Source organism: Phodopus roborovskii, unplaced genomic scaffold (genome assembly GCF_943737965.1).
Source record: "Phodopus roborovskii unplaced genomic scaffold, PHOROB, whole genome shotgun sequence".
Lineage (NCBI taxonomy): Eukaryota > Metazoa > Chordata > Mammalia > Rodentia > Cricetidae > Phodopus > Phodopus roborovskii.
In genome coordinates, this window is record NW_026126546.1 from 10,587,653 (window position 1) to 10,604,513 (window position 16,861).

The window sequence follows — 16,861 nt, forward strand, 5'->3', positions numbered from 1 at the left end:
ATTGCCTCCTACAGTGTTACCGCCTAGCTGTGACCTAGGGCGAATCACTTTTTTTTTTTTTTTTTAACCGCTGGTTCCCTCGTCTCTACAGTGAGAGATGAAAATGCTGAACAAACCCCACAGGGCTGTACTGTACGGTATTTTAGAAAGGTGTAGTCAGCTCTGTCCATGCCAGTTCACTGTCGGATACTCAGGAGAGTACTCACAAGACCTGCTGGATTCCCCAAACATCTCTGCTCCTTGCCCCCCAGGCAATGATCATGAGACACCAGAACATGGCAGCCATGCAAGGGAAATCAAGGCTTTAATTATGTTGGAAGGCCCTGCTGAGGCCCACAGACTTCTTATCAGAGGGGGTCAAGGGCAGCCTGTTGATGAAAGACGCCTGGGGTCAGGCAGGACTAGACTTAAACTAGCAGCTGCCTAGGGGAGGTTTTTTCCTTCCTGCTTCCAAGTAGGCAGTGGCTCAGGATCCTCTTTGTGGAGATAGTTGAGGTGATCTGGGGGACATTGCTCCAAGTACGGCTGAGGTGGCAGCAGGGTCCAAGGACATCAGGAGGGAGCCCAGGGCTACCAACTAACTAGCCGAAGCTCAATGGTTTCCCCATCCTGGGGTTTGTAGTCAGCAATGCCTGCAGAAACCAATGCAACAAAGGGGGTTAGCAAGGCGCTGTCCCACCCCAACCACATCAAGTGACCACTACCCTGAAGCCACATCTGTAGGAGCCACTCCAGGTTTGGTGTTGGGAATCAGGGAGCTGTGCAGAGCCAGCTGGAGACTCTGATCCAACCTAGGCAGGATCCCTCAAGCCACAGGCTCATACAGCAGAGATCACCCCCAGTGGATAGACATGGGACTAACAGGCTCATACTGCAGAGAGAGTGCCCCTAGTGGGTAGACGTGGGACTAACAGGCTCATTCAACAGAGAGCACCCCCAGTGGGCAGACATGGGACTAACAGGCTCATTCAACAGAGAGCACCCCCAGTGGGTAGACGTGGGACTAACAGGCTCATACTGCAGAGAGCAACCCCAGTGGGTAGACGTGGGACTAACAGGCTCATACTGCAGAGAGAGTGCCCCTAGTGGGCAGACATGGGACTAACAGGCTCATTCAACAGAGAGCACCCCCAGTGGGCAGACATGGGACTAACAGGCTCATTCAACAGAGAGCACCCCCAGTGGGTAGACGTGGGACTAACAGGCTCATATAGCAGAGAGAGTGCCCCTAGTGGGTAGATGTAGGACTAACAGGCACATAACAGAGAGAACACTCCCAGTGAGTGGGTAGATGTGGGACTAACAGATACATGACAGATGAAAGAAACTGGGGCAGTCCCTGCTTGGGAGGGTTACCATCTTCAAAATAGAATTGTCAGACAGAGGGACTGTCTCAGTGTGGTCCAGGGATTGTCATTAATGAATGTCCCAGAACTGACCGTTCAGTCCAGCAGATACCTGGCTTTAAGTCCCAGCTGTCACTCACTAGCATGGTGAATACCACATTCTCATTGGAAAAAAAAATGGGAGGATAATAAAATCAGCATCCAGGCTGGGTGTGGCTCAGTGAAAGATTGCCTGCCTAGTGAAAGACCAACAGGTCTGATGCCCGAGTTCATGCCTAGCTCCACAGAATTAGCAACTTAGAAACGATGTCAACAGACTTGGAAGAATTAGAAGGGTCCCAGGGAGAACCCAGGTGTCCAGAGACAGTTCTGTTTGCTGACTCATTTTTATTTGGTAGGGACAGTGGTTGAGACAGGATCTGACCATATTGACCAGGCTAGCCTCAAACTCACAGCAATCCTCCTGCCCCAATATCCTGAGGGCTGGGTACACAGGTGTGTACCACCAAGGGAGATTTCCTTTTTAAACAAGTAAGCTTTCATATGATTATCTGTATCCCCCCCCAAATCCATGTGCTTAAATCTAACCCAAAAGTGATATTGTCAGAAGGTGACTGGGAGGTGATTAGGTGGAGAAGTGGGACCTTCAAAACCAGGAATGGCGAGGACACACTGTTAATCCCAGGAGGCTGAGACGTGAAGATTTTGAGTTCAAGGCTAGCTAGGTTACATGTTAAAAAAATTAAACAAAAACCAAAACCCAACAACCACAACCACAAAGAAATAAAAGCCGGTAAATATGTCATTAGTGATTTTACATTCTTGAGTGACAATACCTGAGATATATTGGGCTAAATAATCTATCGTGTAATATTAGTTTTATTAACTAGAAAAAATTACACATATATCTGAAATTTTATATCTGTTGGCTAGTGTTGATAGAATAAAATTCCATTTTTAAATGAAAATGAGCATTGTATGTATTTCTTATAGAGATAAGAAAATCTATCAACAGTTAAAAAGACTTGAGCTGGAGAGATGGCTCAATGGTTAAGAGCACTACCTGCTCTTCTAGAGGACCAGAGTTTAGTTCTCATCACCCACATCAGGCAGCTCACAGCCACCAAGGATTCAACCCTGCACTCATGTGCACCAACCCCCCCACACACACATTCTCTCTCTCTCTCTCTCTCTCTCTCTCTCTCTCTCTCACACACACACACACACACACACACACACACACACACACACACACACGATCAAAAATAAAGTTTCCAAAAATCTCTTTTAAAATTTAGGACTTAATTTCTAGGTAGTGGAACAGGTTATTCTTTCCTGTTTCTTGGACTTTCCATAACTACTTCCATAAGAATTCCAAGAATTCAATCAAATACTTTGGATCCATCTTTGGGATGTTTTGCCCCATTTGGGTGGGTTTCTGAGCTGTGCCCAAGGCAGGCTCAGAGGAAAGGCTGGGCTGGGCTGGGTTGATGCAGCCTCACCTCACTGTGGGTCAGGACTGGGGCAGGAAGTTTCCAGGGCGCAGGCCCCCAGACTCACCTTGCAGCAGAGGGGTGTCAGGGTCCCCGGAGGAGCTGCCAGAATTCTCGATCCCCAACTTCTTTCCCCAGTACAGATGTCAGGTAGGGGCCTGACAAGGAGGACTGTGTCCCATACCTACAAAATATAAAAGGAGATGAAGTGGCTGCTGTTCCCAAGAAGGCTAGCAGGGGGTTCGCCCACACCAGCAGAAACCTGCCTCCCTCAGGCTGCCATTCTCCTAGCCCTTCTGTGCTGGCTAGTTTGAGTCAGCTTGAAACAAACTAGACACTGCCTACCACTACTCCATGGATTGAGTACTCTGTCCCTCCAAAGGGCTCATCAGTGGTTTTCATCTTAGACAAGCGGGGATTGCCTCCATTTCAAGAAATATAAGCCAGCCAGGTTTGGTGGCTCCGGCCTGCCAGCCACACTACATGGGAGGTTGAGGACAGAGCACTGAGAGCTCGAGGCTTGAACTATAGAACAAGACCAGCCTGGGCAATTTATAAAATCCTGTCTCAATTTTAAAAACACAATAAAACAACAAAATACCTCTGTCTCAGATTTTTTTTTTTTTTTTAAATGTGGAGACTGGAGATGTAGCTCAATTGGCCAAGAGCTAACCGAGCATGCACGAAGCCCTTAGTTTGATTCCACACCACTGCATAAACTGATTGTGGTAACACACACTCATAATCTCAGCAGCTGGGAAGTAGAGGCAAAAGGACTAGATGGTTCAGATCACCCTCAGCTACACAGCAAGTTCAAGGGGAAAACATTTAAAAGTCAAATGAGAGGGCTCGGGGTGCGGCTTAGTGATTGATGCCTGCCCACCTCCAGCACCACAAGTGCACACAAACACCAGAAACCTACTTTGGTGATTTAGGTGAAGAGAAAGTACAATCACCCCCTTCACATCTCTAGAAGATTGGTTTGAGGCTCCAGACAAACACTGAAATCCAAGAATATGCAAGTCTGTCATAGGATATTCACACAAACACCTGTGTGCATAGGATAGTCACACAAACACCTGTGTGCATATTCCTGCATACTCCATGACCATTAATTAGGTCATTTACAACATCTAATACAATGTAGTTTGTTGTGGAATATTTGTTTACTCTGTAAAGATGTGTCTCTGCCTAAGGTGCCTTCTGATTGGTTTAATAAAGAGTTAAATGGCCCATAAAACAGCTAGGCAAGAGAGACTAGGTGGGACTTGCCAGCAGCAGAGAGAGACAAACTGGGAGGATGAATTGGACTTGAGATTTCCCCAGCAGACTTGGATCAAGTCTGGTGTGCCATACTGAGAAGAGGCAACCGAGCCACTTGACATAATGTAGATTTAAAAAACTAGTTGGGAACAAGACTAAGTTAAGGCCAAGCTTTCATAATTAATAAATCTTCCTGTCATCATTTGTGGGGTGGCAGTCCAAAGATAGTTGAACAAGAAAGCTTGCGTAGATGCTATGGAAAAGTGTTTGGCCAAGATCAATACAAATCAGTTGAATTTGTGAGTTGTGGAAGCTGTGGACTTAGTAGAAATGGATTGTTTAGGGAATGTCACACAACAGCCCTTTTATAATGCAGATGCCTATGGGGGGGTCAGAAGAGGCCTTGGATCCCCTGAATCTTGAGTGACAGGCAATTGTGAGTCCTCTATGCGAGTGCTGGGAACTGATTAAAAGTTAGCCATTGAAAATTTAAAAGGTTAAACGTCCTTAACCCTGAGGCCCTCCTTAGCTGCTTTGGGCCACTTCTTTCCATGTCTGTCTGTCTGTCTGCTGTGAAAGCCTGTGCCTCTCATGTAGTCCCCCTGTCTGGCCCTTGAACTCATCTCAGGCAGCCACCCACTCTAACAAAAGAACTTGACTGATGTCCACAATGGCCTCTCAGAGGTCCTCAATGACCTAAGAAGCCTCGAATTCTATCTTTCCTTCACTTGGGTTTGGTTTCCAAACACAAATCCTGGCAGTGCAGGGTAATCTCCACACCTGCTTACAGAGCCCCACCAGGAGCACACAGCACACATGTGTTCACGTGTGATTATACCAACACCTTGAAACAACTCTCAGAGCACTGCAAGGGAGCTGACTAGAAAGGAAACAGAGGGATCTTAGTGATAAATAAACTTGGGGGGGGGTGGCTTACACCTCTAATCCCACTACTTGGAAGCTAAGGCAGAACATAGCTGTCTGGGCTACATAGGGAGCTCCAGGCCAGCTGGACTGGAGTGGGCAAACAGTCCCCACTGTCAGCCTCCCTGGAACTCTTGCAGGAATTTCTCAAGATAAGGCAAGAATCCAGGGGAGAGAGTAGGCTGGCAGGAAGAACTCAACTTCTCTGAGCCAGAGTTCCTTCTGGTGAATCAGGTCCACCTTCAGGTATTGCCAGGGCCCAGTGAAGAGCAGCAATTAAGATATGCTAATTCCCAGGCTTATCACATCTCAAGGGGACAGGCACATTGTTTACCTTCTCAGGGTTATTAATGGCAAGATTTTATTGAGGTGATTTGATATTATTAATATTCCTAGAGTACTCACTGCGTGCCAGGCATGAAGCCTACACAAAGCATGTCCACCAATGACCGAAGGCTCCTCCCACTGGCCCTATGAGGAGGGGGGATATCTCATGCCTTCACTGAATAACTGGCTCACTAGCTGGGGTGGGGTTGGGGGTAGAAGAAATGGAATTCCTAGGCTGGGTCTCTGTTTCTAGAGCAAACTCTCTAGATGACAGTGGTGCTCCATAGCTCCCACCACAGGCTAAACGCCAGTCCAAAACAGACCAGAAAGGAGTACAGAAGCAGAAATAAGTCAGAACTTCTCCCAAGGAACGTGTCTGTTCCCCAGTCCTTCCCATGGTGCCATTTCAAGCATGGAGGGCTGGGAGGTGAGGGCCGGGAAGTGGGGTGGGAGTCTCACGTGAATCCTCCTATGTTTTGCGCCATCTTTAGGACATCTTCCAAGGAGGACCCAGCAAGGACAAAAAGTGTTTGTTTGTATGGTGGCAGGATACTGGAGACCTTCAGCGTGACACTGATGACCTCTGGGATGTGGGCTGATGAAGGGTCCTCAACAGCTGGTACCAACATGGCTATGCCAGGGAGAAAGGAAGAGTGGCTGTTAGGATGGGGATGGGGCGCCTGAATATGAGTCCTTTCTTCCCCTGGACACTGCGGCCCATGCGGCCATGGCGTTCCCCCATAGCAGCTCAGTTAACACCCGTCCAGATGAAACTGGCTCTTATCCCAGCCCCCTTGGCCCTCGTTGGTGTCTCTGCTTCTTGCCTCCTACCCACCTGCTATCCTGCATCTCAGAGAACTCTCTACATTTGTTCATGTCACTTCCCGGTTTCCTCTAATGGACTCATCTTCTTTCGATGCATTTGTCTCCTACTCCTCCTCACTCTCCCAAACCCACTCTTTTCTAAGATGATGCCCTCCGCCCCTGCATTATTGGTTTCTGTGTGTTTGCTTCTGCCTTCTCTGCTGATTTGCCTTCTCCTCTCACTTCTCTGGCAAACCCCACTCACTACTTCAAGTTCTTCACCAAAATGGTGCTCAAAGGATTCAGGGCTGGGAATTAAGGCTCCTTTGTATCAAAATTGACCAGATGTATGTCTCTCTATTCAGTCATTCATGAACCTTTGATGATTCATCTTACTTGTCAACCTGACTAGATCTAGAATCAACAAAAATGTAAGTCTCTGGGTATTCCTTGGAGGGATTTCTCTTGATCAGATTATTCAAAACAGGGAAGACCCTCTGTAAATGTGGGGGGCACCTTCTGGTGGCAGCCCAGATGAGGGACCCAAAGGGAGTGGCTTTGGGTTACTTGCCCTCATTATCAAGTTCATCTACCCTGTGTTACAGCATTCATTTGCTGATATTAGAACCAACTTCTTCAGACTTCCAATGTAGATGGAAGACCAGCAGCTCTCCAGAATCCTTCAGGCTTTCTGAACCACGCTGGGACTGCTGAGACATCCAGCCTCATGGACTGAAACACTCTAGGATTCACAGCCTCTCCAGAGTGAGCCACTGTCAGACTATCTGGACCATATCACGCATGTCAATCTAACAGATCATTCTATAAATGTTGCTCCTTTGGAGAACCTTGGCTGATATACTTCTCCATCCCTCGGCTCAAACATTTCCACAGTGGGTACCACTCAGTGGACATCACACACAGTGCTTATTTGGTATCTGTCTCCACACCATGAGCATCAAAAGGCTATGACCTCATTTTAGCTGCTGTGTCCTATGCAGACCTACACATGTTGTCTTAGCAAAGCAGGACCGACTGATTGTCCATCACTGGGACCCACAGATAGCAGATTACTCGGGAAACAGAAAGGGCTCAGCTACCCCTGGGTGCCTGGCAGTCTGGGAAGATAAGATCCAGGTAGGTCTTGTGGTTCAGGACAGGTAGCAGCTGGGAAATCATCAGAGGATTCTGGAAGGCCCCATCCTGTATGCTGGTCTGCAGAGATGTCCTTGCCTTGAGGCATGCTGTGCCCAGTCCTACCCCAGAAGCAGGGGAGATCATCAGAAACTGGGAAGAGAAGGGGGAGGTAGTCAACCACTGGGGAGGAACCAGGCTTTCCAGCCTCTGACCAGCCCACCCTCCATTGACTTGCTAAGTGGGCATGGCTCCAGGGTCTTTCCCACCTGCAATGCCAGTGGGGTGCTGTAGATATTCCCAAAGTTGCCCTCAGGGGTCTGGGCCTTCAGGATCTTCTCTCGAATTGTCTCAATGGCCATGGTGATTCGTGGTCTCAGATCAGGATTGAAAATGAAACGCTCCAAACAGGTGAAGGCCAAGCCGGCCATGGCTTCTGTGTCTAGAGGGATAGAGCCTAGGATGAACTGGATAGCTTGATGGGTTTGGGGTTCAGGGTCATCTGGGGTACTAATCCAGGACTCCCCATTGAACATACTGAGCTCCAGGAAACCTCTCGGGCCTAGACAGACTGCTCTGGTTGGTCCCTGAGCATCCTGAGAGCAGCAGGTCAAACGGACAGATTTAAGAAGAGGGTCCCAACAGGATGGATCCTACAATACCTGCTCCCAACTCAGCTTTGAGGCACAGATGGATGGATATAAAGAGATTTCCAGGGTTGCAGATGTAGCTTAGTTGGTAAAGTACTTACCTAATATACATAAAGGCCTGAGTTTGGTCCCAACACCCCATAAAATCAGTTGTGTTGGGCTGGGTGTTTGTCATTGGGTTTCTAACACTGTACCAGGATGCACGCTGGGATCACATAGGGAGCTTTATTGTATTGATTAATTCATTCATATTGTTTGTTTAGTGTTGGGTATTGATAGGGCTTCAGGCATGCTGGGTGCTGTGCTACCTGGCTAAATCTCCTGCCCCTCAGAGAGTTTGACCCTCGGCCTTGTCTGCCCTCAGGCAGTCTGATTTACTTGACAAGAAGAGCAGCCAGAGCCTGGGAATCTAAGTTCTCTCCTCCCTATATGTAGTCTTAACGTGTTCACTGTGCTTCCTCTTCTCTTTTTTCTTTCTTTCTTTTTTTTTTTTTTTTTTTTTTTTTTTTTGTTTTGTTTTGTTTTGTTTTGTTTTGTTTTTCAATGCAGGGTTTCTCTGTGGCTTTGAGCCAAGCCTGTCCTGGAATTCACTCTATAGACCAGGCTGGCCTCGAACTCACAGAGATCCTCCTGTCTCTGCCTCCCTAATGCTGGAACTAAAGGCGTGCACCACCAACGAGTCTTTGATACAGTTCAAGCCTCTTTTTGACAGAGGCCCTGGTGTGCTTTTCTCTCCGGGCAGTCATCTACCAAACACCATCACCCAACACACCCCTTCCTCTATCCTACCCTCCGTGAAAGAGGCCCTGCTCACTCGTGGAAGCACAGGACTGGCGGAGCCCCTGAACCATGACGATAAAAAATGGATGTGGTGGCCAAGGTCACACAACAAGAAATCAGATCAGAAACCAGGGATCAGGATCTCAGGTTGTATGGTGCCGAGAGCACACAATGCGCGCTAAGACCTCTGTTTGCAATGCTGGGAGCCTGACTGGCGGGGTAGGGGATGACCTACACACATAAAGGAGCTGGGGTGGATCCAAGTCTGGTTTCAAAGCTGGCTCTCAGCCCACACCATTTCACTTCTTGGGGTCTGACAAGATTCCCAAGGAAAGGTGAGCGTAACAGTGGGTCGTGGAGGCCTTCCCCTGGGGCTTGGGGGGGAGGCTGGGTTTTGTCCACTCACCCACAGAGAGGTGGCCCTGGCGGACATGGTGGTCATGCTCAATAGCATACAGGAGCTTGCCCACCACGCTGTCATGGACCCGCTTCTGGTGGACACACAGTGCCAGGATGCCGAGGCTATACTGGTAATAGCTGGTGTGGAGGTGACCTTCATGATTGTGCCCTGAGAGTAGAAAGGCAAGGAGTAAAGAGACGTGCCAGGCTTCAGGGTTTCCCTTTCAGCCTCTTCCCACCAAAAAGCCCCATAGCTCATGGGGCCCCACGGTCTGCATGCTCCAACATGTCCCGCGGAGACCATGGTATCTGACACTCCTCCAGGGTCCTGCTGAGATCCCAGCATAGGCCAGGTGCTGTGCTTGGAGGCCAGAGTAGAAGATGACAGCCCAACACATGCTCATGAGGTAGCACAACTAACAGAAATGTGACCCAAGGTCCCCCAGAGCCACATAGCACAAGTCTTTCAGCAGCTGGGAAATTGAGACAGGATTCTAAAAAGTCACTCTGAAGTGAAGGGAAGTGAGCACAGGGCTAAGAATGATCTAGAAGGGGCATGGAGGAGCATGCATGAATACCCAAACTTGTGAGGAAAGATCAGTGTGGCTGGAGCACACAGAGAGTAAGCAAACCCATGCCTAGGAAGTGTCAGAGGCAAGCCACGCTGGGCCTGGGGGCTGGGAATGGGACAGTCAGGGGCCCCTGCAGGGCTTAAGCTATATGAAGAACAAGTTTATATTGAAAAGCCTTGCTCCAGCTGTTGGGATTGGGCCCAAGTCAGGAGGCTGGAAAGGTGTCAGAGAGGCTAAGGAGTAAGAGGAAAGGAGGCTGAACGGGGTGTCCCAGAGGTGGACAACAGGTCGGTCTTGGTGACTGAGCATTGAAGCAGATTGTTCCTGAGGTCAAGCATGGCTACTGGGTTCAGCCTAAGCCACTAGGTCAGTGGCCCTCAACCTGTGGGTTGTGACCCCTTTGTGGCTGGGATGGTCTTTTCACATGGGGCCACCTAAGACCATTAGAAAACACAGTAGCAAAATGTTATGGTGGGGGTCTCCACAGGATGAGGAACTGTATTAAAGGGTCTCGTCAGGAAGGCTGAGAAGCGCGGCTCTAAGTGGACTTGATGTGGACAGAGGGGGAGTGAGAAGGGGCCTGGAAAAGAAAACCCAAAGCGGCGACTCTCACCAAGAACCTCATCTACTGAGAGCAATTACGAACTTGAGACCTCTCACATACGACAAACAACAAAACCATTTGAGGAACCCTCCCAGAGATCCCTACGCATTCAGATGGCGTCCTTCTTACCAATGGCCTCCTTCTCGTCCTCCAAGAACCACTTGAGCTGTGAAACCAGCCTGTCGCCCTTTCGGCTCCCAATGAACTCGCAGTTGGCCCGGAGAGCAAGCAGGTAGAGGGCCAGGTGGCCTGCGGAAGGCTTGGCCTGGCAATCACTGTTGCCATTGCTGGAGGCAGACCTAGGACAAGGCAAGTCAGTGACACCTTTATGGGAAAACGCTCCCCTGGTAGGACTGGCTTGGGATCACCTCCACTAAGGCCCCAAAGCAGAACTAGCGGGAAGTGTGCCGGTATGGAGTGCATGCCACAGTGCTTAAAAGAAGGTTAAATTCAAGAGGAACCATAAGGGTGCCTACACCCAGATCACCTGGTTTGACCCCCAGTTTGGCCATTCACTCTCCCTATTTCCTCTCCCATCCCTGCATCTCCTTCCTTCCTTCCTTCCTTCCTTTCTTCTTTTTTTTGGGGGGGGGGTTGGTTTTTTTTTGTTTTGTTTTTTGTTTTGTTTTGGTGTTTTGAGACAGGGTTTCTCTCTGTAGCTTTGTAGACCAGGCTGGCCTCAAACTCACACAGATCCACCTGCCTCTGCCTCCTGAGTGCTGGGACTAAAGACGTGTGCCACCACGACAGGCTTTCCCTGCATCTACTTCCTGAGAAGGAATGAAATCAGGAAGGTATTTCATGGCCCCTCCTTTTTTTTCAAGGCAGGATCTCTCTGCATAGCACTGACAGCCCAGGAACTCGCTCTGTAGACCAGCCTGGCCTTGAACTCACAGAGAACTGCTTGTCTCTGCCTGCCAAGTGCTGGGATTAAATGCATACACCACTATGCCTGGTGATTCGTGGCATTTTCTTATTCTTCACCTCTCATTCACATCTCAGAGCAGGCCTCTCTTTGATGGCCACTCTTTGGAGGAGCACAGAAATATGCTGCTTTTAGGTTCTGCATATAAGAACATAGCTGGGCCGGGTAGTGGTGGCACTTGCCTTTAATCCCAACACTCAGAAGACAGAGGCAGGCAGAGCTCTGTGAGTTCAAGGCCAGCCAGGTCTACAGAGTGAATTCCAGGACAGCCAAGGCTACAAGAGAAACCTTGTCTCAAACAACAACAACAAAAAAAAAAAAAAAGATTTTTAAAAGGGCTGGAGAGATGGCTCAGTGGTTAGTCTTCCAGAGGTCCTGAATTCAATTCCCAGCAACCATATGGTGGCTCACAACCATCTGTAATGATATTTGGTGCCCTCTTCTGGCCTGCAGGCATACATGCAGGCAGAACACTGCATACATAATAAATACATAAAGCTTAAAAAAAAAAAAAAAAAAAAAAAAAAGCAGGAAAAGATGACATGAAAGATAAACCTCAAAAAATGTAAGAGTAAAACAAAAATGTAAAGGATGATTCCAATACATCAGTACATCCAAAGCATGGCTTCTTAAAAAAAAAAAAAAAGGAAGAAAGAAAGAAAGAACACAGCTGTTGTCTAGCAGTGTCTGTCTTTAGCACAAAAGTAAACTATAGAAAGAGTTAGATACTGTTTTTTTTGTATTGATATACAATCATATATTTGGTTATGGATTAGTGATGTCTGCCTTAGGTAAGGTGGGGAGCACAGAAACAGTTAGGTACTACTTTGTGGCTCATGGATTAGTGATGTCTGCCCCAGACACAAGTCAGGAGCACAGGAATAATTAGGTGTTGCTTCAGAAATCAAGGGGACGCAGTTTCAGGACAAAGGACACATGTCGGCATCTCTGGCCTAATACCACTTACCCATTCACTTTGCAGATGGAGAAAGACTCAGGGAAGAAAATTATGCTTAGAGTTTGTCAAATAGCCAGAAACACCCACATTAGAGCCCAGTCTCCTATCTCTTATATCATGGATCATGGGGAGAGAGGAGAGAGAGTAGCAATACCCCAGGAGGCACTGCTGATAACTGAGCTTGAGGCTATGCAGGTATAGGTCCTCCTTGGTCCCAGCCTGCAGGCTGGAAAGGCGCAGGCCAACATAGATGCTGGGGTTCAATTGCTCTGAGGCGATCCGGTCCATCCAAGGTAGGAGATGCTGGCCCAGCTTCTCTACCAGCTGGCTGTCCATCTGTGGTAATACTGAGGAAAGAAAATGGTGTGAGTGAGTCCTCAGGGCTATGCCACTAGTAAGCAACTATTCTGACCTCCTTGTGAGATAAAACCTTCTCCAGGAAATAAATGTCCCTATTCCTATTACCATACAGCCCACAGCCCACCTGTGTAGAGAAATGCCCGCTATGGCAAAAGGCAGAGGGTAAAAAGGAAAGCCGGCATTCCCTAAGAGGAATTAGAGTGGATCAAGGAAAGGCAATATAGGCTGAGATCAAAGGATGCTATTGCCCAGCAACCACCCCACCTATCAGCAGTAAGCCCAGGCATTCAGACCCTCACACCAGCTCTGAGGAGTAGATATATTCATTGTTGTTTTGTACAGAAGAGAAATCGGAAGTTCAAAGTCAAGCTATTTCTTATATGGGGCTTCAGAGCCAAGTCTCCATCAAGCAGCCACCACCTCCCCCCTTTCTCTGATCAAAACTCCAGCCCTCATGCCAACTGATTCCCCAGCTGTCTGAGGAAATTCTTCCATGCAAACCTTGAAGGCCATTTTTTATTCCATCCCTAATTAAGTGAAAAGGGACTCTGGCTGGGAGACCGACCACTAACAACCTGTCACAACTTGGGATTTACCTGAATATCTGTAGCCAAGACACTGAAATACCCTGGAAGGAGAAATCTCAGGGATATGTCCCAATTCCAGCTGGTGGCTGCCCTCCTTGGGAAGGGCCCAAGCTCAGAACGGGGAAGGGACATTGTCTTGGAGGCACTGTGGACTTTCTGCTGCACTTACTGACTCCTGGTCACTGTCCACTCCAGCCCAGCATGCCAGGGAAGTAGCTGCTCCTGGAGGAGCACCGAACAGACCTGCCATGAGACCCTTTGCCTGCTTTCTTGGGCTTTTTACCCCAGGGCCTGGGTCCTGCGATCACAGCTCCATCTCTCTAAGCTTGGAACTTACCATCTTAGACCTGTTTTTCCAGAAGTCATAGGCATCTATGGGTGTAAGGTGTGTGTGTGTGGGGGGGGGCATTCGCTGGTATTAAGTCTAAATGGCTGTTTGCTGTGTGAGCCAGGCCAGGGCACATGGCTGACATCTCACAAAATGTTCATTCTGGCAGTCATACACATGGACATGGTGGCACAGGCCTTCAGCCTCAGCACTGGGGAGGCTGAGGCCCGGGGTGCATCGCAGTGACACCCTAATGGGAACAGTGGGAGGCTTACTCTTGGGGTATCTGTCTCCATTTTCATACTCCTGCCTGTATCTCTGAGGTCTTCTGTCTGGCTCTTTCTGATTGCCCCTTTAAGCAGGGCCTCATGTATTACAGGCTGGCCTCCATGCTTGGCATCAAACTCAGTATGTCATCGAGGATGACCTTGAACTCCTGATCTTCCTGCCTCTACTTCTCATATGTTGGGGTTGCAGGTGCGTGCTACCATGCCTGGACTCTGCAGCGCTAAACACTGAACCTAGGGCTTTGTTCATGGAAGGCTGGCACTCTGCAGACTGAGCTACATCTCAGCTCTGGGGCGCTAGCCTTCTGTACCTGCTGGAGATTAGTAAAGGAGCCCAGAGGCCCCACCCCAGGCTCTGACCTCCAACCTGAGTCGGCTTGTGTTAAAGTGATGAGAAAAAGTCCTGCCTACAATAGGAGGCTGCTAACCACAATTTACTCTCTTTATAAGGAAGGAGCTAGGCAGAGTCACAAGAAAAAGTGGCCTTAGGCAAGGTTACAGGGCCAAACTTTCCGATGACAGAGAAGAGATAGAAGGAAATTTCACTTTTTGCCTGCTTGTCCTCATTCGCACTGGAAGGTTAATCTACCCTGTTGTTGTGTCTGGTGTGCAATCTATCTTCTTCATGATTCCAACATACACGGAAGACCAGGGACTCTCCAGGAATTCTCCAGAACTCCAGCACTAGCCTAGGTCTGCAGTGATTACCAGCCTCATAGACTCAACAACTACGGGATTCTCAGACTTTGCATCAAGAGCCAGCCATTGTTACACTATCATGGCCACCCTGCAAGCCAGTCTAACAAATTCTTTTAAATACATATTCATTCCATCAGTTCTGTCCCTCTCGAGAGCCCTGACTGTTACAGTCCTCCCAATCCCACACTAGGGGGTCCTGTTCCCAGGGTTGCCCAGCCCTCTTGCCTGGGGACTGACTGACTGGCTGACTGGCATTCAGAAGCCCAGGAGTCTCTGTGTAGGCTTTAGACCTGTCCCGTCCATTTCATGGGGCAAGAGGCCGAAGAACAGAGGGAAGAAAGTGCAGAGTAACTGTCCTCCTGGTGCAGAAAAGCTGAAGAAGCAGGTGTGGCGTCCTCACACCGCACCAAGGGGAGGCAGGTGGAGGGAACAGCATCAGCTCACTTTTACAAAAGACACAAGAAGGTCAGGAGTGATGAAGGGACACCAAGCCTCCAAAGTTCTCATGATGGCGAAGGAAGGAGCTTTGTGGCTGAGATGCACAAGCAGGGGCTCTCTGGCTTGCTGCTGGCATCCGGGGAACTGTCTGGACAGTACCCAGGGCCCAAGGATGGGGAGCTTTAATAGGACATGTCCAGAGAGTCCAGGTACCTAGGAAAGAAACTGGCCCGAAGTTCCCAGGATGGAGTCCAGTAAAGTTCTGCTAGAACTAGGGCCCCTCGAGCAGGCCATTTGGTCCCTCTGATCCTTGACATCTTCATCTGACAGCTCTTTCTCAAGGGTTTGCGCAGGGTCGCCATGCAGGTAGGGGAGAGGTTCTGCTTCCTGCCTGGCCCCAGTGCATGAGTGTGCCTGAATCTGACCTGAGGTTCACAACCATGTTTTTGAGAGGTCCCTAGAATCCATAAGAGATCTCTTGGGGGAGGTAGTCCCAATGCCTGGAATGCTTGCCCCTCCTGCCTCTCTTCTTGGCTTCTTTTCCAGCTTTGGGTCTCAGCTCTGACCCAGCCTTCCCTCTCTGTCCCTGGGTCGATGGGCCCCCTGCGGCTTTCCATTGTTGCCGCAGCTTGACTTGTCTCACTCATAGTAACCCAGTTTGGCGCCATTTGCCAACCCCATCCCATGAACAAAGCTCGAGCAGGGCTGGAATCAGACCTGTGTACTCCCCCAGTTTCTCCAAAAGAAATCTGGCCTATCCCAGAGAGGTTTCGTGTGTGCTGAGTGAGTAAATGAACAAATTGCTGGATATTGGGGAGATCCTGGGGTTGGGGTGGGGGTGGCGATCAGCAGCATGTGCAAGCACTAATATCCAGTTCAGCCTAAACTTCGGTGGGAGAGCCGAGGGACAGGTAAGTTTCCCCACCCCCACCCCGAGCTTCTGACCTAAGTGGCAGCCATCCCTCCTGGAGGCGCAGGAAGCAACAGGCTCCAGACAGTGGCTGGTTACTCACCACAGAGCTCAGCAAGAGCCCCGAGGACTCCCGACAGGAGCAGCAGCACCTTCAGCGGCTCCATGGCAGGTACAGGTGGGAGGTGGGAGACGCCTGGGACCCGTCTTGGGGGGGGCTTGTCTGATTGCAACTGGTCCCTTGCTTAGAGAGAGGCAGCTTCCTGTCACTGATTAATTCTCTCTCCAACGCCCAGACGCACACTGCGAAGTCAGCAGAGAGAAAAGGGGAAAGGTCTGTTATGGGGCAAGAGGCCGAAGAACAGAGGAAGAAAGCGCAGAGTAACTGTCCTCCTGGTGCGGAAAAGGAGGGGAAGGACCTCTTGGGACAACTTGAAGCCAACCGAGTCTGTCCCCACAGCTTTCAGAGCCCGGAAGCAGCACAGAGAGCCTGTCCCAAGTCTATGTGACAAGGCTCGCCTCTCCACCTCTCACCGCCCCGCCCCCTGGCCCCCGCACTTGCCCCGCCCTGGCGCCCCGCGCTGTTTTGCTGCAGACGTTCAAGATGAGGATACCAAACCTACCTGGTGCTCTTCACAAGGAGTCCCTTCAAGTACCCAGTCTAACTCCCGGGGACAAGGAATGGAGCAGGGAGCTGCGGTGATCACGTGAGGGAGCTCTCTGGAGTCAGCTGTTTTCTGCCAGCAGCCTGCCAAGGAGGTGGGGCCACTCCTGGACCTGGCCCAGACACGCCAGCCTCCTCAAGCCACCAGACACAGCTGGGGCTTCCTAGCAGCAGCAAAACACGTCGAAGAATGAGGATGAATCAAGCAAGTCACAAAACCGATAGGAACAGGGCTGCGGGGCTACTTCCCTGAACTAGGAAAACTGCTTAAAAACATCTCAACAGAGTAAACAAAAGATCCCTTATCTGCCCAGCCCCACTGGAGACTCAAAGTGTGAACCTACAGTGCTGTGTGACTTTGGCTAGAGTGTTTAACCTCTCTGAGTTCCAAAGTGTTCCTCATATTTAG

The 16,861-nt window shown here is 49.5% G+C and overlaps 1 protein-coding gene across 1 annotated transcript; it reads right to left on the reverse strand.

Moving 5' to 3' along the window:
• Positions 1–285: 285 nt before the first annotated feature.
• On the reverse strand, positions 286–16,206 carry Tcn2 (transcobalamin 2). Its single transcript, XM_051200193.1, has 9 exons — positions 15,892–16,206; positions 12,334–12,526; positions 10,426–10,595; positions 9,128–9,289; positions 7,561–7,733; positions 7,258–7,444; positions 5,813–5,984; positions 2,907–3,023; positions 286–632 (listed from the first exon to the last, which is right to left on the reverse strand). The coding sequence occupies exons 1-8, from the start codon at positions 15,953–15,955 to the stop codon at positions 2,924–2,926; spliced, it is 1,221 nt and encodes a 406-aa protein (XP_051056150.1). The 5' UTR covers positions 15,956–16,206; the 3' UTR covers positions 286–632; positions 2,907–2,923.
• Between the last annotated feature and the right edge of the window lie 655 nt (positions 16,207–16,861).

Excerpts from the sequence above, each read along its gene's own strand:
- Tcn2 (XM_051200193.1), bottom strand. The coding sequence starts at position 15,955 with ATGGAGCCGCTGAAGGTGCTGCTGCTCCTGTCGGGAGTCCTCGGGGCT. Across the intron at positions 7,445-7,560 it reads GCACCCCACTGGCATTGCAG|TTTCTGATGATCTCCCCTGC; the intron begins GTGGGAAAGACC and ends TTCTCTTCCCAG. Across the intron at positions 3,024-5,812 it reads CAAAACATAGGAGGATTCAC|GTATGGGACACAGTCCTCCT; the intron begins GTGAGACTCCCA and ends TATATTTTGTAG.